The sequence below is a fragment of the Hyposmocoma kahamanoa genome, unplaced genomic scaffold, assembly GCF_003589595.1.
Source record: "Hyposmocoma kahamanoa isolate Upper Pololo Valley unplaced genomic scaffold, ASM358959v1 79, whole genome shotgun sequence".
In the NCBI taxonomy this organism is placed as follows: Eukaryota; Metazoa; Arthropoda; class Insecta; order Lepidoptera; family Cosmopterigidae; genus Hyposmocoma; species Hyposmocoma kahamanoa.
In genome coordinates, this window is record NW_020653993.1 from 8,600,580 (window position 1) to 8,624,558 (window position 23,979).

Consider the following 23,979-nt stretch of genomic DNA (forward strand, 5'->3'; position numbering starts at 1 on the left):
TCGTTATCCATTACCATTTGACACTTGCGCTGATTGGTCGCCGAGTCGCCGCAAAATACGTGTAGCCAACATTACGGCAGTATCGTTCCGGTCGCCCGCTGTCGTGGAGTCGGTGAAGTGAGTGGTGGAATTTTTACGTGTGTAACATCAAAAAATGGTAAGTGAAGAAAATAAATTGCAGTGCTTTGGGATCGTATTGTGATAATCTAAAACGCGAGTGTTAAAATTCTATGTGAAATGCCGCATTTACAAAGAAAAATGTTGTTCCGTGAAGGGTGCCGCCATATTTCGCACAACTCCACTGCGAGTTTGCACGCCTTTTCGTAAAAATAGTTGTCACCGTTCAGTGATTTTTATGCCACGTGTTGTGTTTTACGGTACCCGTACGGGCTGTCGAACGGATGGGATGTGCCGCGTGGATGTGATGGACAGGCCAACCGCTGTTGATCGGTGTTGGATTTCACGTATGTTGTAAAGGTTACGTGCTTGCAACGCCTTTTTTGACGTCGTAGCGCCGATTTGGTAGCGGCGTGGCCGGCAGCGGGGCGTCTGGCGGTTGATCTTCACATTATCAGACAGATGTGGTGTCGGCGGCACCGCTGTGTCACTCCGCGAGGGCATCGAACCGAGAGTGATTGCACCGCCGCGCAGTCGCATTTGAGTTTGACCATATATGGTATAGCAGTCGCGCAACCTCCTGTCAACCGTTTCGTGTCTATTTTGGGGTGAATAGGGGCTACAATTGATATTAGACGCGTCCCTGTACCAAACCGACTAAAAATCCACGAGGGTATTGCTCTCTTAAACCGCTAAGTCAAGGTCACTCCTATGACATCAGTGTAATGTCTATACGATGTGGTTTGTAAAAACTTTCTTATCAGACCCTTAATATCCTGTTATGACTCATATTAACATAATTAGTAAGGAGATATATGCTTTTCCTCGTTGGCTGTGCTCAGTGATGACATGAAATAGCTATTGGTTGCATATATGGGCATGAATCATTAGTACTGAAGGTTGATCAATGATTCATAACAATTATAGTAATACTATGTTGAATAAAGGTGCACTGGCATAGCTGCAGCAAATAGATCTTGTCAATCATTGTACTGCATACAAAAGTAATCAGTAATACTAACATGATAAAGTGGAGATCAAAAGCAAAAGCAACCTCTAATATACCAGACTAAAGATCTAAAATACAAGGTATTTGTTAATAAATTGCATACAAAGTGTTTCACTTTTCAACTGGTTCATAGTGCTGCATTTGGCATTGACACGCGGTGTAAAAGCCCAAGGTAAAGATTTAATAAACAACTCAGAGAAATTCGTAAAATATGCTGATTCAATTTGTAGCTCACTTGGTTGACCGGTCGCCCTAATTTGGCACTGACACAATGCGAGTGCTGTCAGACTGGAGGATTTTTTTTATTTGCGTTTGATCTTTTTATTAATAATTATAACAATCTAGTGGAGCAATTTCACAAAAATATGTGAATATCTTTGTAGTAAAATATAATGTCGGTGACACTCTTCTTACACTTCGCATTAACAATTTTAGTTCAGAAAGCAATTATTATGGTCTGGACTTTAAACTCTACAAATTGAAGATGTGTATAAGTACTTAATTGTACATATACAAACCATGTACCTAATTAAAAGTTACAAACCATTATCACTTGCTTAAATGGTGACAAAAAATGCAACAAGATAAACCATACCTGTATTTCATAAGCATCTTGTGGAATGTCTATCTGAGCCACTGATCTCTATGGACCTTTTTCCATAAGATAGTATGCACACCCAGCTTCAGGATGTATGAAAATTGTTCATAGTCATACCAGTTGTCCGCTGTCTAGGCCCTTCTCCACAGTCTAACCAGTAGGCTATGAATAACCAGATTATTCATCAAAAGAAAAATAGTTCATATAACATCATTTGTTGGGCTACACTATAGTCTTACTGGTATATTCTGTAAAATATGCAATTTACAGTTTCCTGTCTGTAATGAGTGTGTCTAAGTTCTCCTAATTTATTGCTCAAAAGCTACTGCTAATTGCATACTTGCAATTAGTAGCCAAACATTACAATAAACTGACATTCCCTTCACTGTAGGAATATGTACCTAAGCACTAACACAGAAATAGTAATGCCATTTTGCCAATAACATCTTAAACTGAGTATGTTAACCTCTCTATTTTACATTTGTATCCTCTATTCAAGCTGGTGAAATGGTTGTCGTAATAACGCACACACTCAACATAGCCCCACACTAGTGAAACACTGTCGCGGTTGCAATGGAAACGCACATAGACAACCACAAATTACACCATAACTCACGAGATAAATAAATGTAGGCCATACAAATATTTCTTCCAGCCCAGGAATCGAACGTGGGACCTCTGAGTGGCGGTCCGGTATGGTAACTGCGTTAGCCCTAAGTACAGCAGCATAACTGTTTCCCACTGGAATATGCAAGTAATTTAAGTTATGGCACCTAAAAATGAAGATATTGTATATGAATTGTGCAATTTGTTATTCTTGAAACTTCACCTAAATCAACAAACCTGGTAGCAGCTTTTTTTCTGGTCACAGATCTTAAAAGTGATTAAAAATACTATTATTTACACTTTGTAGACTTCTCGAGTTCTTATGTTTCATGATTATTACACATTGGAAGAAAGTATAATTATATATAGTAATTAATATTGGACATAACTTGTTGATGACTTTACCATCTCAGTCAGACGTGACTGTGAGACCTGTAAATGGCCCGAAACGTAGACTTGCTTTAATGTTTACAAAAGAATTAATGAAGAAACCTGCTTATTGAAAAGTATTAAAAACACCTTTAAGTTACATCTGAAGTCTGAACTTGCATTTTCACAGTGCATTGAACAATAAACTGTCCTGAGAGACTCGCACAGTGTAATTATCAAACTTATCAATGTAATTTATTATCCAGTATATTTGCATGCAATTACCCTTTTGATTTGAATGTTGACCTTTTGTTAGATTAATTAATTTCATTATGTGTCTATTTACTTAATTGGTTATACTAATTTGTTTATTTAATTGTCAATGATATTTCTGCAATAATAGTCCGAATGTGATCTTGTTAAATAATTACAAAATGATTACACGGCTGAATTTACGTGCGCGCAATTACGCTTAATCTTGACAGATTGAAATATCTTGCAAACAGAAAATGCTGTCCACTAGTTTAGTCTCTAATAAAATACCTTACTGTAAAGCAAAGCTTCTTATAAGCTTCACAGATCGTTTTAGGAGTTCTCAAGTAAACATGGATACACAGGTCGTCTGGAGCAAAGAGAACCTGTTAAGTAATGGTGTTCATTTAGAACCTTCAGTGTGATTTCTCTTTATCTTATTGGTAAAGCATAGGAAGAAATACCACCGATAATGTAATTACTATTGTGGTGTGCCCTGGAAACTACATGATAAAGATGCTGCTGGGCAGTTCTTTCATATAGGCGTTCTACACAGATATCCTACAGGCATCCAGTACACAATTGGGAATAACCCTGAAATTATATCTCTATATATCTGTAAATTGATTCATCTTCTGTGTCGCACTCATACATAACTATCAGGTATTAAGTATATCTAGGACATACAAGTATCAATATCGCGCTGTCCTTGCTTCCGACCGCCAATGTCTCGAGCACCTGAGTCATAACGTGACGCATACGCATACAGCATTGCTAAAGAGGCCATTCACCCCTCCTTGATCCACCCCTCATTTTGATGAGGAACTAATTGTTTTATCGTTTTAATCTTTGTTAGTAAGCGTAATCGCGATTTGTAGTTTGTTTGTGTGATGTAATTTGTTTTTTTTTTTCTAATAATATGTTCATTTAGGCGATTAACACACTGCACCGCGACGGTGCGTGGAACGCGGAATCACGGGCGCGGTAACGGAGACGCAGATCTGCGTCAACGCGTGGTTTAATCTGCGCGGGGGCAGCGGTCTAGCGACCCACTCAAAGTACTCGCTGCGTAGTTGATCATCGTAATGATTGCACATGTAGCTGAGATCCTTCTTTGACAAGAATGGTTAATAATACACAACTCATTCAAGACGCTGCAGTTATACTGTCGATTGTTTTTGTTTACTCAAATAAAAAGACACCGAAGATAACATTCAACTTCATTACAAAGATTTAAGAAAATATAAATATTGATGTTTCAACTACACACGAATGTCAACTGAATCCTTTGATTATTTGTTAGAGAACATCCGAACGACAATTACTGGAATAGACACAAATTGATTAAAAATCTGCGCGGTAGTGCGGAGCGTAGTGTGCCATACCCTGCGGTTCGCCGTGCTCCCGCGCGGGAAGCGTTGTCAGTGTGTTTGACGGCGAGTGTTTTCCATACAAACCGAGGTACTTCAGTACAACGTTAAAAATCGCAGCTCCGCGGTGCAGTGTGTTAATCGCTTTAGATAACATGTTATCTCAAGTTATGCTATCGCATAAATAAGGACAGTTATGGTAATAAAGACACATTACATTTAAACTTGCTAAAATCCAAAATATCTTTCCCACCCACTTTCTTATTATACAGACTAAGCGACTAAAAATTAAGAGCTCCATAATACCTTTGCAAAGATGTGTGTCAGGTTCGTAACAAGTCGAAGGCTCTTATCTCTGTCTACCTCAATGGGAGATGGGCGTGACGATATAATACTATGTAGAAAAGTATCTTTGAAATTTGAAATTTAATTGTTTACTAAAAATTTAAATGCTCCAAAATATCTTTCCAATCTTCTTGCTCATAAAAGTGAATTGGCCATAAAAAAATGTAACGCTCTAAAATGTTTTTCCAACCTATTTGGTCATATTACAGAACTAACCACTAAGAGGAATGTAGAATTAAATAAAGTGTACTTAACATTCCAACAACATAAATTAAGAATGTAGCGGTTTTCCTATATTGCTATGATAAATCGCTTTGATCATTTCTAAATTCGTATTCTACAAATCCTTTTTCTGTATATGAGTCAGTACAAAATTGTATTTCAGTCTATTCATTAGGTATATGAGCTATTCGAATGATTAGGTCACTGATTCAACTCAGAAATCGATCGATGTGTGTCTAGTATGGCAATAAAAGAAACTAACAACTTAAATAAATATATTCACAAGATGGTAGATCAAATGATCCATGACGAGTTAACGTCACAAATAACATTCATCTTGCATTTAACAGCGTCGTTGCCCTTGTCTGTGGTGCGTCTTACTGTGTTTCCCTGCTGTACACTCCCTCATCTGTACCTGCAATGACGTAATAAGTTTAATATTTCTTCCACTTCAAATAGGCTGTCATATTTGTGCGAACACATGCTGCATTCCATCTATCTGGGACGTAAATAACTATTTTCTAAAAAAAACCGACCTCAAAAGTTTATTGAAATCTGTTACTGGAAAGTGCGCGAAACTGGGGGTCTCACGATCTCCGTCCGACATCGGTCCGAAACAATTACTGCCAAATAAGCAACACTTGACCAAATGAAAAGACGCGTGATGCGAATAAAGCTTCATACTGGATACGTCTTTTAATTTTGTCGAAAAAAATTATCAAAATCGGTGCACAAATTATCGCATAACACACATGCAAAAAAAATATCGTCGAATTGAGAACCTTCTCCTTTTTTTGAAGTCGGTTAAATGAGAGAATTTCTCTAAACATTGGATTTTTTTTCCGGATCTAAGTCGCGTATATGTGTTTTTTCAAACAAACCAAGGTTTCGGATCCTTTAGTTCCATGTCACAAGTGAATAAATAATAATAATAACGCACACACTCAACATAGCCCCGCACTAGGGAAACCCTGTGTCGCGGGTGCCATGGACACTCACATAGACAACACCCAAACTCACGAGAGAAATAAATGTGGGCCATACAAATATTTCTCCCGACCCGGGAATCGAACCTGGGACCTCTGCGTGGCAATCCGGCATGGTAACCGTTTGGCCACGGAGGCAGTTGAATAATAAATGGACCGTGGGAGCTGTGAAGGGTTTTAGATCCGGAGAAAATGTTTTTCCAATTTTGCTAAAATGTATTCCATGCGTAAGTCACTTATTTCTATTATAATCATAAAAGTGACAAGGGGAATAGAGACCTAAGTTTTTTGAAGTCCTTTGAGTAACATGTATACAGTTTCAGGATGAAACATTAATCAAAAGGAAAATTACGTCTCCAGTTCGGTAACAATTATTTCTGACCGGCGCAGCGTAGGCGGTTGGCGTCATTTCATTACACGGTCTTCTAATATCGCTCTCACAAGAAAATTTCCCGCTATTTTTATAATCGGACGCTATTAACATCGTTTGGGATACACCTTTACAAGTTTTGATACTTCAGCATTTACCTTATGAGCGATATTTTCTAGTAGTTTTAGGGTCGTATGTGTGAGTGGTCATTGATACTGAAGTCAGGACTTGAGTATTGCAGTGAGCACTGAAAATCATACTCACGTCCTTGCCAATAGGGCCGTATTTCCAGTGCTTGAAATCATACTCAAGTCTGCTCAAATCCTGACTTGAGCATTGAGTAGAGTTCTGGAATACGACCCTTAGTGTTGATGTCGTATTGTCCCTCTTCACACGAACTGCCATAGCATTATTGTTTTAGTACTGCACATGTTGAGCTGTGCCTCGTGTCCTATCATGTTCTATAAGTGAGTTATGATGTATGATGATGATTTGATAGCTGCGTTAGGTCGTATGTCTTTCCCAGTTACGACAAAAATGTCGTGATTCAGGAGGTAGAGACGAATAAGGCAAAAAAACATGAATTTTCTTCCTTTGCTAAACTATTTTTGCTACGGACCGCTTCGGAGATCAAACAAAAACACAGCGAATCCATTAATAAAAACTCGAAATTAAAGCGTATGCGAGCGAACTCTACTATTCGAGTCCGTGCCTAAAGAAATGCTTTCGGATTTCCAAGGGTTGACGGATTTTCGGAAACGTTACTAGATGTATTAAACTGAACATCCTTCAAACGTCAGTTCACGACCAATATCCATTAAACAAACAATGAATGAGGGTAGCTAAATAACCTCAGACGAATAACGCTCCGTTTGCCACCAGAAGTTTTATAAATATTGGTTATATTCATATTTTTCTTGGCACTATAAATAGCGTATTCACGCCTACACTGTGATAATGCAAGTGAAATTCTTCAAATATTGCTATAGTACTGCTCTATATCCAATTGCATGGAGACAAAAACTATTTACAATGTAAGAGCTATTTTCAACGACCTTGAAAAATCTGGCAACGTATTTGAAACGAAACAAGTTTATTGTAACGTTTATGTAACCCAAAATTGAGTTTACGGAGGATTAGCATCAAAACATCACAAACAAGAGACCTTTCATCGGGGATAGTGCAAGTCCGCGTAACTAGCATTGGATAATTCCGCGTTTTAGATACGCGGATGCATGTACATGTTGTCAATTTGAGTTTTGCATGCTAGTGCATGATTGGGACCCGCCTTCTTAACGCCAATTGCTATTGACTGACAGAAAGCCAGAAATCAATTAATAACAATATGCTTTTTATATCAATACCGCGTAACTTACTCATTTCGCGGCCAAATCACATCCGCGACTTGGCAAGTAAATTAACACGATTTATGGAAATCTGTTGTTAGCAGTCCGTAGCCAACATAAATTAATGCTTACTGTATAAAAATGAAAGTCGTAGCAATTAAAATAACAAAGTAATATAAAACCTTCTGTAAAATTTGCTTTTGTGCAAATCCCCGACGTTATGCAGTTTTATTATTAAAATCATCAATCGAATACATAACAGCGTATGTCAACAGATTATACCAAATAGGTACCCAATCAGTGGCAACCGATAAAACGCTCACAGGAACTGGGCACGACGCATGACGTGGCAGATAAATTCGCAAAGATAAGCTAAAATCGGTACGCCATGTGCATTCTTTGTTCACAATACATCAATTGAATATTTGATCTCAATAGGTGAATTGCTGCTCGCAGTGATGGAAAGCTGCACAGTGCACAGACCTGGGGGCCTACCACATCCTCTTAAAACAATATTACTTTAACCTTACATTGACTTTTCGTATCCATGACGCGCTTAATGTAAGCTTATTATAATGTTAAAACTATGATGTTTTATTGGCAGCTTTGTGACTATTCATTCAGTCACTCACTTCATACTATGACGCGACTTTAATATTAAAGTAAATTGTTCTTATGTCAAATTTAGCAACCTTAAAGTAGTTATGCAGATGCAATGGAAACAATATTATTTTCGAATTTACTGTCTAAATATTGATTTGTAATGATTAAAAGTTAAGTTGAACTTATTTATTTACATATATATATCTCTTAAATATTTTGTTTATTGTTTTATTTAAATAAAACAATAAAGAAAATAAAAATACGCGATGTTTATTTCATAAAATTATGACAGCGACATCTATAAGCTCCTTGGCGACACTAACAGTTGACACTAGACTTTTTAGAATTCCGAATTCACAACGTGACAATCACGACTCGGCTTGTTTTATTTCTTTTTCTTCAATAAAATGCGGAAAAATAAGTGAAAACGTAATTTTAATAGATTTCATTATTACATACTTTTTTTTACTGTTAAAATTCTCTGGATGTAAATAATATTAAGTACTTTAACATTATACTACGATAGGACGATTCGGAGCATCAAAAAAAAAAGAGATGTCATTTTACAGTTCATAATTGCGTTATTTCTTTCCTATTTTTAGTAAGGAATAGGCAATATTTGGAAATCATTCGTTCTTTCAGTCACTTTAGCTATAATACATTACTTGGTTGATAGGTTTGTCGTGGTACGAATATGAGCAATATTATAAAAAGCTTACATTGAAATAAGAATGATTTTTGAAAGAAACAAAGGACATACCAATGTCCTTTTTTTATATCAACTGAATTTATAAAAAAAATACTTCTGAAACAAAGCTACTGATATGAATAGAACCGATTCAGTACGAGAAAAAGAGGTCCCGGGTTCGATTCCCGGGCCGGGAGAAATAATTTTATGGCCTACATTTATTTCTCTCGTGAGTTTGGGTGTAGTTTGTGGTTGTCTATGTGTCGATGGCACCCGCGATACAGCGTTTCCCTTGTGTGGAGCTTGAGTGTGTGCGTTATTATTATTACGTCTGAAGGGGATGTCCGCCAAGTAGGGATGATATCTCGCCGTACGCTTGGGGCGGGCGATATGAACTCATGGACTAATGAATTAAAAATTTGCTTATCCACTCAGATCGACTCATCCGTAGAACAAAGATCTATGTGCAAGACTACTTGTTCTCAGGACATAGTACATTTCGTTCGTTCTTCTTTGCTGTGGATATCAGATCGACCGTTGTTCGATTTTATATTTCCGAAATGAAATATGATATATAAATTCTCAAAACACCTTTACGTAGCCCTTAGTTTGAATAAGGAAATTTTTCTCGTAACGTACTTATTCTCTTTTCGCTATATAATCACATCGGACTCTGTTCTTCGGATGAGTCGAGATATAAAGTGACATTTGAAGTGACATTTCACCTGATTCCATTATACACAAATATTCGTGTTTTCATAGAACTCGAACGACTCTGTAACACCTGTTTCACCTGATTCCATTATACACAAATATTCCAGTTTTCATAGAACTCGAATGACTCTGTAACCTGAATTTTAGACAATAATAGTTTATAAACACTACTATGGCATAGTTCCGTTGATAATCTGACACGACTTGGAGAAGCACGGAGGAAAGACGGTCATCCATATATTGATTAATGTCACAAACACTGAATCACATATACACAAAGACAGAAGGATATTATTACTACGTAGATACCCAATCGATTATTAACGTATAAACTCAAAATCACAAAAGCAGCTAAAACTATACTTGTTACATTCTCTGACGCCCAGTCAGATTTTTTTCTCATGATACTAAGTGGCGGGACGAACAAGCTGTGCGCCTGGTGGTAAGCGTCACGCCTGTCCATAAGTTGCAGTTACATGTGCCTGTAATTTCACCAGCACCTTTACCCTACAAATCCGGAACGCAGTAAAGCCCGCATTACTGTTTGGCGGCAGAAATAGGTAAGGGTGGGCAGTACTACCTAGGACGAACTCTTCCACGAGGAGCTCTAGTGCTACTTAAAAAAAAAGAAAATCTTTACACTTTATACCGTTGTTACCATAAGTGGCAAATAATTGAATTTTCACTTCTCATGCTCTTAAAGTTCGTATTTATGCTGGGTGTAGACTGCATAAAATACGATTTTATGCCTTAATGCATAAAATATAAAAAAACATCACATTAAATATGTCTAATTGTTGTAATTTTATATTCAATTTAGTTTAATTTCCTCGCAATCGAAGTGAAAAGCAATTTTACCCTGTGCTTAAGTATCCAGTATCCACCATCGCCTGCGGCTCGGGTGGATATACTCGTCTCGGGTAAAATGACGCGTTTTATGCACTTGTTGTACAATCTACTATTATTTAGCAAGAGCCATATTAAAATATCATAAAGTATTTAGAACAATAGCACAATGAATCATTCATTTCCGAGAAATAGGCGCCATTTCTCGAAGAAACATCGCACTTCAATGGAATAGTAAATTGAAAGGTCAGTGTCTATTTCGGGTTTATTGCCGGCATAATCCTTCCGGATTGAATAAAGAGTGCCTAATAATTTTTTTTATAGACGTCAAGACTTCAAAAAATGGAGGAGGTCCTCAATTCTTTTGTTTTGTACGTATGTTAAGCGATAACTCCGGTATTTGTGACCCAATGATTTTGATGATTCTTTTTTTTTCTGTTGTAAAGAAGGTACCTCAAAATTGGTCCCATTTAAATCTGAAGAAAATATTCAACCTGTAAGAGTGGCAAAATACTATGAATACGGTTTCGCGCACTTTCCAGTAACCGATTTCATTAAATTTGGCAAACCTATGTAATTCCACGAACTTTTGAGGTCGGGTTTTTTTAGTACTCTGTACTGAGATTATTTACTTGTAACAGTTTCAACTTCGCGTATGGAAGCCATGAAGTTGTATGGAAACCATAAAGTTGTACGTGTACACATCCATCACGTGTATCTTTGACAGGTATTACGACCATTAGTAAGAGTAGAGCGCCTTGTGAAAGGGTTCGTCCAGGGAAGTAGTGCCATGTTACCTATTTCTGTTTTGAAAGATATAGTGAAATTATAGGCACATGGGACTTGTCAACTTATGTCTCAGGGCAACTGCCTCTGTTACATAGGCGTAAAAAACTTCTATACGTAGGATACTTTCAATTTTTTTTAACAAGAGATTGTAGATATACCTTTTCGCACAACGGAAACGGATACTACCTCAGCATTTGTCTAATTACAAACGAAATTAAAGCTATTTCAAAAATGTGAAACGTTCTCTATACGTGTTCTATTTAGTTCAGTTGACGTAAAAAAATCATTGGTATATGTAAAATACCAATTGAAATGCAGCAGTTTTCTTGTAAAATTTCGAGGTAAATTTGTGTTTTTTTCTGTGTCATGAAAATTGTTTTCACGCCGTATACTAATAATCAGTGTATATTATCTTCAATTTTACTATACATTTTTTCCAAAGTTCATTCAACAACTTTCACTGTTAGGCGGAATCAACTAAAGCCATTTGAGGTTGTATCGATTCTTAACGAAAACGTGTTAAAGATGATTTTTTGCCGATTATCTAAACTATAAATGAATATTAATTACATGCTAATGTTTATTAAACTAGTAAAATACCGCCTCTGGCCTCCAAATTAAAAACTTATCGAACATGTTTCATAAATCCCGCGTCATTTCGTGAAGATCTTTCTCGTGACATTTGCATAATTGATTTCTCAGTCCGTTTTATTGCTGTGATATAGGGTCTTGGATCGTTTGAAAGTTGTGTTAGTTGGAAAGTGATGTTTGGCACAGCCGGCGAAATGAGAGTAACATCAGGGGTTATCCGAACATTGGCGTAGTTCGTACTGCGACAAAGTTTTTGCACGAAACAACGTTGGGTAGATTGATGCCGTGCATTGGTTAACCCCCATTCTACACATTCACTAACTAAAAAATTTCCAAATCATGTACCTGTTTTAAGAAAATCACCATCTTTCTGCAGATAAAACTCTTATTACGTTTATAGCTTTCCTGTTATTGAGTTTCACGTGCAGAAAGATAGTGCTTTTCTACCATAGCTATATAAATTAAAGACTTTGTTTAAAATGTCACTTATGTGGTTTTACCTTTAAACTGACGATTTGTACTGCAAAAACGCACACACGTATAAACAAAGCAGAGCAATGCCGTGTGAACGGGGGGTTGATTGTAAGTGTAACCGTTCGAGAACGATGAAAGGAAAATTCCGTGATGGCGTCGATATCATAAAACTTTGTTAGTGTTATCTTCTGCCAATATCTCTTAATGGTAGAGTCGCGACGAATATTCGGTTCCTATGAAGTATAAGCCTTATTCGGCCTGCTTTTGCTATTCGGCCGAATACTTAAAAACAGGAGGAGCAAATAGGAAATAACAGTAAATTATCGTGTAACTTTTAATTTGTTAATAACTCCTCACTAAATACATATGTACGTTTCCATGCAATCAATTATCAGTGTGGTACAATCCGTAAATTGTATTTTCTTCGACAGCGACAGTAATAACTTTCTAGAAAGACGCACAAATAACCGCGAAAATGGTTGCCTACATACAGGAAAAAATTTTTCAAGACGACAGCATGACTGCGTTAATATGTAGAACAACACAATAATTGTACAATATCGGAAAAAATGTCGTTTTTTTAAATGATGATTTATAAAATAAAAAATTAAATAATTTTAATTAATTGAGCGTATTCTTGTCATACAATTAAAAACGAATTGTATAATTTATTTTTATGGCCCGCGGTGCCATCTCCGCTAGAATGACCCTCCTAATGCTGAAAATACATTGTAAGTTCGCAAAAGCGCAATTATGCTTCTTTATCGAAAGGATCAAAAGAAATATAATATAGCCAAGTTACTTTTCTCAGAGATGATGAATCACATGATGAAAACGATGTACTTTACTGATGACTACATAAACGCTAATAAAATCAACCAAGTACTTGTTATTTGCAAACCAAAATAAAATTAAGTTTTTGAAAGTTAATCTGAAGTTAAATAAACAATGAAGGTATTTTCTTCATGAAGTCATATTGGTCATAAATTTAAATTACAAACTTGTGAATGAATATACCTTTTTTTTCATTATACTTGTCTGTACAAAATTATTCACCATGAGTGCAGTTCATACATAGTATTTTTCGTACGTGCGTTCATCAATCCGAATATTTGGCCATTTGGCGACGCTTTTGGCCGAATGTTCGGCCAGTGGCCGATACTATTCGTTGCAATACTACATAATGAATCTACACAGCCATCGTGGCTAATGTTTATCCGCTAATATCAATAACGCTCATACGCGATCGATACAGATCGATAGTAAAGTCGTCGGCTTATGGCGTCTCGGAAGCAATGTTTACAATAACAAACATTTGTTTCATATCACAAATTAATGTTTGAACAGGTGCAACTATTAACAGATGGATAATCATTCTCGATTCTGATTCATTCATATTGATTACCTCCTACGTTACTACAATAAATAATTCATGGATTAATCAAAAGAACCTGAAGTAGATGAGCATGTTCAAAAGAACTGATGAAATCCAAAAATTAACATTTTTTGGGGAACTGAGAAAGTTACAAAAAGATAGTGATGGATCGCGCGAGGAATTAAAAGTTACATTAATTCATCTTTCTCGATTCTACTCATAATAAAATTTTGCCATAACCGACGACCGCCGCCGTCGATGTACTTGATCGGCGTGATGTAAAGAAATATCAGCTTCTTTGTTAATGATTTATACTATATTTCTGTAACAATGAAAATTCATTCTAAAAGAAAGTCTACGTACACATCCTATTCATAATAATAGTTAGCGTATATAATTATAACCCCTCGCCGGCTATATGATTGGCAACTTTGGGAGTTGAAATGTAAAATTGGGAACTCCACACACATTACTTTTTTGCTTTGCAAATGTGTGCAGGTTTCGTCGCGTTATTTTCAACCTACATTCCCAAAAACTCAGAGGTGCAAGCCCGGATACGAACCCACGATCCTTTGCTTGAGTGGCGATAGGTCAAACCATTAGGCCACGACGGCTTATCTTATAAGTATAATTACCTATTCATATCATATTTAAATTAAGAGCGTGTTTATATGATTGTTTTTTTTACAAACATTCTTAGGTTGATTATTTTAAGTACAGGTTCAAGTGTAAAAAACGTTGAAAATTTATACAAAGGTTGATTTAAATACCGTTTTGGTGTTTTTTTTTTAAATACCTACCTGAAAAAATATGTCACGCCGATCGCTGCCGGTTCAAACGCCGCCTCTGACGTTTTTACATTCGGCGCACATCTCATACCAATGCCTCCGTGGCCGAACCGTTACCATGCCGGACTGCCACGCAGAGGTCCCAGGTTCGATTCCCGGGCCGAGAGAAATAGTTGTATGTCCTACAATTATTTCTCTCGTGAGTTTGGGTGTAATTTGTGGTTGTCTATGTGTGTGTCCATGGCACCCGCGACACAGGGTTTCCCTAGTGCGGGGCTATGTTGAGTGTGTGCGTTATTTATTTATTTATTTATTAATGTAACGTATACGGTTAATTAGATAGTTTTCTTGAAGAACCGAGAAACTTCTAAATATTGAATTCCGTCACTATTATTGAGGATGCGATATAAGACGACGTCAAACATTTTGATATTGATTTTTCGCCCGTCTTACTACAAAACATACACAGACAGACCGACCAAGTACGTAACACATCTAAGTATCTAGCACAAGTTTTTTAGTAGCAGAAAAGCTCTTTGTGAAAGAGTCCGTCCAGGGAAGTACTGCCTTACATGTTTCTGGCGCCAAGCAGTAACGCCAGCATTACTGCCTACCGGTTAGGAAGGGTCAGGGTGCTGGTAAAATTACAGGCACAATTACATGTGTCTGTAACATGAGAGTCGTCAACTTATATCTCAGAGTGGCGGACCCCTCAGGTCTTTGTGATTTAAAGCACTGAGTGGTACTGCAAGTGTTATGGATAGGCGTGACACGTAAGTCCCGTCTCTTATCACTCTCCCTTTAGAATCAGTAGACAACTGAAACATGAAATACATTTGGTGCGAATGAGCCAAAGTCTAGACTCGGAGACTGCCATATTTCTTTGTTGAAAATAATACCTTACGTCATTTATAATAGAGCGCTTAAACGTAATTTAATTTGCTGTCTGTTGTATCAGATCTCGAGCAAATAGAGATTCGATGAAATCTTATCAGATTTCGGTAAACTTTGTGTTCTGGTGCCACTTTTTACCAAATTCCCTTGTTTGAGATCAGGTAATTGGTGTGGTAATCTGGCACATTATTATTATTAAAGTGTAAGGAGCAGAAACTCGAAAGCTGTATCTCCCGCATGGCTCAACCAAAATAGCCGAAAGACATTGGCCGTAGCGTGTAAATTTAGCCGTCGACGTGTGTTACACACGTGTGCTCTCCTGCGCAGCTCTAGGAGAGATTGGGTTATTGATCTCTGAGATCGATCAAGCGATAGCAAGATCAAGACCTATTCCAATGCGACGACATACTCCCAAGTTTCTGTTTAAACATCAAGCTTATGCCACCTTATTCTGTATAAATGTGAAATTATGATTTGTTAATAAAACTTAAGTCTTTCCATCTATTGTAGACGATTTGTACAATGTCGAAAGGCAGTCTTCAAACTGCATCAATAGGACATGTTTTCACACGAAAACTGAATAACTTATAAAAAAAATTTAAAACATCTTTTGAATAAAGATCAGATCAATTTTAAAAGTTTCGCAGAAAGCAACCAAGATTTGTATCCAGCACCATAAGATGGTCTGTTATATTTAATCTATGGAAACCGTACAGTAAAATAACGATGATGATGTTATAGGTCGGGTCTAAAAACAAAACTTAAATTTATCTCTCACAGCTGCTGCGTACTTCACCGACTATTTAGAACAAGATGCACCCAACTGCGTTACGTAACTTATATTCATATTCTACACTTTCCACTTGTTGGCATTTGTTCGTTTGGACGTAACCCAGTTGCAGAGAGTCATTAGCAGCTTAATTACGACAGGATGTAACTCGGGGAGTTTTACAAAATGTGGCGTTGAAAACTGGAAAACTGGGTAGATATGCAATTTGCCCGCTTAAAATCTCCTGAAAACTAAATCGATCTAAACTTATTTTTAAGGCGAGAGGTAAATAAATTCCTTTCATGCTCCATGATATAACATAGATCTATATCACTGTCTTCTTATTGTATCGATGCCATACACTATGTTATTGTGGCCCAGTAGCGATTGCCGGTACCACGTAGTGATCATAGTGACTACTAGTGAGTAGCATCCCTCATGCTGAAGTATGGGACATGTTTGCCATCGTGACAAAGGGTTTTCAAGGCTTTGGAAGTATTACTTCCTTGACAATAATTGTTTCGAACGGAATTGGTGCAACGGGCTGGTGTCCGCAACTCGACGACAAGGCACCTATTTTACATGTGGTGGGTGCAGGGTCCTACTCGTGCCAACCCAACCTCCAGGAATCTTGGCAACCTCCTCAGTTTGTTTGCGTTCCTCAGGTGTTTATTGTATCACTGGACAATAAACACCTGACCATGTCCCGTTAGGACGGCAGTTAGAGTGCAAAGCTTTTGCCTTTTAGTTTAATTAATTTTTGAGATAGAGAGGCGTTTAGCGTTGGGAGTGCTTCTCTCGCCTGTCTACAAACCGTAAGGATCGTCCATGTGTTATGCCCCTGAAACAAATAGACGGTCAAGGGACCAGATAAATTACGGCATCTATTGTACATGACTTTAATTGCGAATCCCTAATTTCTCCATAGCAAGTACATAACAGTGACAACGAGCACGGGATATGATATAGTTGTCGAAAAGCTTTTGTTCGTAATTTTTTATTTTCTATTTTTAACAGGCGTCTGGTGTGACAGTCTCGGATGCGTGCAAAACGACGTACGAGGAGATAAAAAAGGACAAGAAACACCGCTACGTGGTGTTCTATATTCGCGACGAGAAGCAAATCGACGTCGAGACCGTCGGCGAGCGTAATGCCGAATACGACCAATTCCTGGAGGATTTGCAGCAGGGTGGCACTGGAGAATGCAGGTAATGTACTTTATCTTGTTACTTGGTGATAACTGATCGTCGAAAGCCGCGCGACTAGCGCAAGATCTTATTGGTCAATTCCTTAGTATAGGTTTCCACTTGAGACCATTATTAGCAATGACAATAGGATTAAGTGCTAACAGATTTTTTTTTTACAAACTCGTCCAGTGGGCGGTACTTCAAACGTACGTACAAAACGAGTTAATAACGAAACGTCTCCTTTAAAAATACAATACTTTTTGAGGGTATGTAGTTTGTACGTAACACAATTGACATAATTTGCATTTTGCTATGTACAATTTCGAACTACTGCCTTAACATCGAAATACTACTTACCTTAAGATGGCAGTACTTCCCTTGTCGAACTCTTTCACAAAGAATTCTTACTAATTATTGCGTTCAATCAGCGACACAAAGTGAATGTTTGCCTCTGCCACAAAAGGATTATAAATGCCAACCGCATAGTTATGTCCTGCACCACTTTGGGTTCAAGTACTTCAACGCGTTCAGTACCTCTACCATAACTTTCCAGTACTGATAGCCGCTATCTACACTTCACCTGATAACGCTGGTACTTACGTGGAATTATTCATTATTTCTCGAGCATAACAGTAACAAAATTACCTACTAGCCACTCGTATATTTATGAATTTTATGATGTTCATCCTAACTAATGTTATAAATGCGAAAGTAACTGTCTTATTACGTTTTCACGCAACAGCTGAATCAATTTTGATTAATTTTTGTATAGAGATAAATGGGCTACTTTTTGACACAAAAATAAATCTGAAAGAGAATGAAATAGGGGATGAAAGTTTGTATAGAGAACTAATAAAACTATTTAAATTAGCATAGTACAGTAGGATACTAGAATACTTATTTCACGTAGACGAATTTGCGGGCACCACCACTCGCAAAATACAACCACGACGTTAGACCGCAAATAATTGTGTAACAAGTTGTTTAACACAAGGTTACTTCCTGAATTTCATTCGAGGAGTATCAGGTTTAACCAATGTCGTTATAGCTTATGTATATGGGCTTCAAATTTTACGAATTTGCACCCAACGTATTTGTGCTTAGAATTGGGCAAATAGGCAAAAGTCTATACCAGTAGGACGCGTTTATTCGACACAAATTTCATCGCGCCCATGCCTCGCGGCGATCGCGTGCACGTGTTCAGAGACCAAACTGTCATGGCAAAATGCGCTCTATTTATTTAGCTTTTACGTTTTAACTTAAATGAGAGGCTGCCTTGGTCAACGCGGCGGCCGCGCAGCTTCCGTGCGGGTTGCATTATTCCCAGGAATTCAAATGTTGTTGCCTAGTAAATAGAATTCAGATTCGGCATTAATGTACGTGAAAGCGTGGTAACTGAACGGTCGCCGCGCGGCGGCTGCACGAAAGACTTCTGTATTGACAAGTGTGGTGATTCCACAACCCAGCTTTGACAACCAAGTTATCCATCACCCATCGCATATTGCCAAGTAACTTACTTGCCTTGCCCATCACCACTTGTCCATTAAATTTTAACTTTAAATATTTACAGATATGGCCTTTTCGACTTTGAATACACGCACCAGTGCCAAGGCACATCGGAGGCGAGCAAGAAACAAAAGCTGTTCCTCATGTCATGGTGCCCCGATACCGCCAAGGTTAAGAAGAAGATGTTGTACTCCAGGTAAGGGCTTCTATAATATTTGCTTAGTATACTAATCTCGGAAGGCCCCGTACACATCAAAATGTGAAGTGACCTAAAGTCACCCTAAACAATATTATTATTCCTATGAATACGACACGCGCAGTGTATGTTATTGACTATAGGTAATCTAGAAAGATATTTTTCATGCTAAACTAACGGCCTCAAGCAAGTAATTGATATTGAGTACATTTTACTATAGACCTTGGTTTACCTACAGACTGCCATTTTGAAAAAATCCATGACGGCTTCTCACGAAACTTATATGAACGGTGTTGCATCAATACAAACAAGACATATTATGTAAAGAAATCTCTTCAGTCGGAAATGAAACTATTTTTCCGGATTGAAATCGCGTATATTTGTTTTCTCAAATAAACCGACGTTTCGGGCCCTTTACAGGTCCCATCCAAGGGCCCGAAAAGTCGGTTTGTTTGAAAAAACAAATATACGATATATATAACGAATATAGATATGATTTAAATCCGGAAAAATGGTTTCATTTCCTATGTTTCATCACGAAAACCTAAGAACTCGATAAATCTCTTGAGTGTCACTATTTCCTTGATATAAACATTCAAACTAATACATTTATAATGGAATACGGCGTGTTGGTTTGCCGTAATGTCGCTCCTTCAAAAATATGCTGTTAGTGCATTTTACAATCTGTGCCCCAGTATCTCCCCTTTGAGAGATAAGTTTAAAAATTACCTTTTTATTTATGAAAACGTAATTTAGAAATATAGTTTTGTTTTAATGAAAAACAGCTACTTATAGACATAACAATAATACATGGGATACAAATATGATGTTGACTGATGATGTCTTCATTCAAAAAGTCACAACGCTTCTATAATAACATTCAGGTTTTTACTCAAAATTTACCATTTACGAGGTTTAAAGTTACTGCAACCAATAACTACGAGTATCTCGGACATTTGCTTCAGTGTTTATACTCTACGGCCATTCCTGTATTTAATTACATACCAAATGATAATGAAAGTGTTATACTCCGTCCAACCATTTGTTTAATATTGACTTATACATGCCTCCGAAGTTCCGTAATTATGGACATACAACAATAGACAAAACAATGCAATACTTCCTGGACTCTTTTATTTTTTAATTTTAGTGAATCAACGTGCTCTTTAGTTCCGATATTTGTCGAACCAACAGATTATATACCTAACGAACATTATTCAAGTTGATACATTTTGGTACCTGTCTAATAAATTATAATGAAATGAAATAAATGATAAATAATTTTAATAAATTCTTATTGTTCATTATAATGAATCGTCGGATTCTTCTCCATATGAACGGGAACCATCACTTGAATCTTCATTAGAATTAATCAATCACTAGAGTACACAAATTGTCAAACGCAACCTCACGATCCCAAACAGACAATGTCTTGTTTTTTGAAGCCGCTCACATTCACGATTATAACTTCTTCACAAATAAAATCAATTGTTATAAAAAATCGAATCGGAAACGCATAGCGCCATCAATGTTTGAACGGAGTATAGATAGTACGACTTTTGGCAAAACTGAGGAAATAGCTAATTAAGAAATATATTTACAGTTTAAAGAATTTATAGAAGTATGAATAGATATCAAGGAAATTAATGTAATAATGAATTAATTTACTTTTTCTACTCCTGTATTTTCATCTGTCAATTATAATTTCATAAACCATATCACAAAGGCGCTCTTTTTAGTTCTGAATCAAAGTTCTATTGTCTATGGGACTCAAAACTGAAAAATGTAATTATAATTTCGTACACAGAACTATAATGAGTTTTAAAAAAAGAACGTCGTATTTTTGCTAATTAAAATATCAAATATGACCCTATTCAAACGCTCTATTGCCTGCTGATTGGTTAAATTAGCCTATAGGTCTTGCAACCGCACCATAAACCTTTATAAAAAAAATGCTTAGCCGCTTCTATCTTTTTGGTTTTTTTTCTGTAGGGTGTGGTTTGCCGGCGTTTGACATTGTTGTCATAGATTCTTAACAAAATATATGTACATTAAATATTGGTTATGTTTCATTATTTACTCGTATTGTATGCAATCATTACATACCTAATTCGGTTTTAAAATCACGTACCTATTACTTAGGCCACTCGGCAAAACACGGTACGCGACTTTGCGAATCCTCATTATGCAACGATTATGTAAAATACTATTATGTACAAGTTTTCTTTTCATTATACATTAAAAATTGTAAGCCCGTAGCGGGCAGACTGTGAGGATGGTAAAAAAAAAGACAAAAGGTTTTTTTTATAACATCAATTGACGGGATGAACAAGTCGTGCACCTGATGGGAAGCTACACGCCTATCCATAACAGTTACAGTGCCACTCAGAGCTTTAAATTGCAAAGATCTGAGGGGCACTGCCACTGCGCCCGGCACCCTAACACATAAGTTGACAAGTCCCATGCGCCTGTTGTTGTGTGGTGATTTCATCAGCACCCTTACCCTTCAAAACCGGAACGCAGTAATGCTGGCGTTACTGCTTGGCGGCAGAAATAGGTTAAGGTGGCAGGGAATATTGCTAGGTCTGACATTGCTGCATGTATCCTTAGCAAAGAAGCAATTAGGTGCTACATTATCTGCAAACAATAAATGCACTCTGTTTATTGAGGGGATATTTCTCGCAAATTGATATACAATTGACGTCACGCCTTTGTTGCTTTTACAGAGAATATTGATGTGGAATTTAACTGTTGATCGAATACTTCTATTACATGAACAAGGTGAGACTCGCTTCCGGCTGCAAATTTGCTGTCTTGAGTTTGTGTTGACAATGATTCAGTAGCAGTAGAGCTGCTTGTGAAAGAGTTCGTCTAAGGAAGTACTGCCACCTTACCTATTTCTGCCGCCAAGCAGTAATGTCAGCATTACCGTGTTCCGGTTTTGAAGAATAAGGGTGCTGGTGAAATTACAGGCACATGGGACTTGTCAACTTATGTCGCATGGTCAAATCTTTGCGATTTAAAGCTCTGAGTGGCACTGCATCTGTTATGGATAGGCGTGTAGCTTCCCATGAGGCGCACGACTTGTTCGTCCCGTCATTTAATATTATAAAAAAAAGATAAATCACAGGCGTATGGTGTTACTTGTTTTAATTCTATTGCGTTTTTTCGTCTTTGTAACAAGCTTTGGCCATTGCAAGCCGTGCGGCTCTAGTGCCTAGGGATCTACTCTTGTTGTTCATCCGACATCCATCCAAATTAATAGCAGTCAAATAAGTAATACTCGACGAAATTAAAACACAATGTCAAGTATGAAGCTTCATTTGCATCATGCATTTTTTAATTTGATCAAGTATTACTTATTTGAAGTCATTGTTTCGGACGGTGAACAAGAGTACAGGGCTTTTACGCTATGACTTAAGTCTTCAAAAACCTTGTCAACACGGTTCTCAAAGACTCGCAACGCATAGCTGGCTCATCTGATGTCGCAGATGTCCGTAGACGGCGATCAAAATATTCCATAACAACACAACAATGTAACGCACAAATTAAAAGAAACTTGCACTCCTTCATTGCTTGTGTAATAAATAGCTATTGTGAACATTTTAAGTCGTAACGTTTTATTTACCGTTGGACAACGGTCGCGTTTAGCTTGTTCCCATATCACGACTATCTGTCGTAACTGTGTCGTGGACGTTTATGTCGTTGAACGACTATCGTCTCTAGCTGTTCCCACTAGATTGTAACGACAATTTGTCGGTTCACGGCAGCCGCCTTGTCGTTTTTACGACAGAATCGTTTGAAGCTGCAATTGTCTGTCGTCGCATTTTTATCGTGACGTCAAAAAAGTCGTGAACTGTCGTTAGCTGTCGCTAATGGTGTTGTTCTATGCGTGAACACCTTTATTTAAATGTAGAAGGCACCTTAAACTGTTCCACCTAACACGTCACGACATAATGGGAACGCGCCCTTACATATAGAAGGCATCAAAATAACGACATTTTTAAAATAATACAGTCGACACCACATCAAGCTTTACACTTTTTTAACTGACTTTAAAAAAGGTGTTCCTCAATTCGACTATGTTTTGTTTTATGTTACGCGATGACTCCGTTTTTTGTGAATTTTGTTGATTTTGAAATTGACGATTTTGATGATTCTTTTTTGGTTGGAAAGAGGATAACAGTCCCATTTAATTTGAAGAAAATATTCCACTTCTAAGGGTAGCAAACTAGGTGATGAATGACTTGAGGTCGGTTTTTTTAGTACTCTGTATTGAGATTATTTCGAAAATCGCCTCGCTTGATGTGCTGCCGTTATTTACCTTAAACAATCCTCAAAATCATTTATTTCATAGGGAAAATAAATTTATACTTGAAAATGTAATTTTTTAAGTTACTGCTGAGTCACTGCTGAATCCTTGAGAAAAAACGAACAAGAAACTCTAGGGGTTGCTCCTATTTTAATATTCACATCTTATTGTCAACAGCTCTTTTGATGCCCTGAAGAAGTCGTTGGTCGGCGTCCAGAAGTACATCCAAGCGACCGACCTCTCCGAGGCGTCTCAGGAGGCCGTTGAAGAGAAACTGCGCGCCACCGACCGCCAGTAACGCATTTACACCATCGAGCGGCGCCCCCACTTAGTCTTAACGATAAACGAGCCTCCACCTACAAGTTTTCATACTCAATACTCACGGCCGCCGAAAATTAATTACAAGAAAGTAACCATTACATACTTTGATTATCAGTTCTGTTACGTACGGGAATGACGCCTGTCAGTTTTGGTACGCACTGGCACTTTGCCAGTTTCATTATGTATCAGAACTACAGCTGTCACATCTGTCACGTACAGGTACCACAAGTGTCAGTTTCTTTACCAATGTCTTTATGAACGACATTTTAACATTAACACAATGGGGAAAATAAATAAAAATTTGTATATGGATGCGAGTTTTCAAATCGTAGGAGT

The 23,979-nt window shown here is 37.4% G+C and overlaps 1 protein-coding gene across 1 annotated transcript; it reads left to right on the forward strand.

Moving 5' to 3' along the window:
* Positions 1-23,979, forward strand: LOC113233594 (cofilin/actin-depolymerizing factor homolog). The gene is made up of 4 exons (XM_026468743.1): positions 1-157; positions 17,139-17,329; positions 18,879-19,010; positions 23,500-23,979. Exons 1-4 carry the CDS (start codon positions 155-157, stop codon positions 23,618-23,620), a joined length of 447 nt encoding a protein of 148 aa, XP_026324528.1. The 5' UTR covers positions 1-154; the 3' UTR covers positions 23,621-23,979.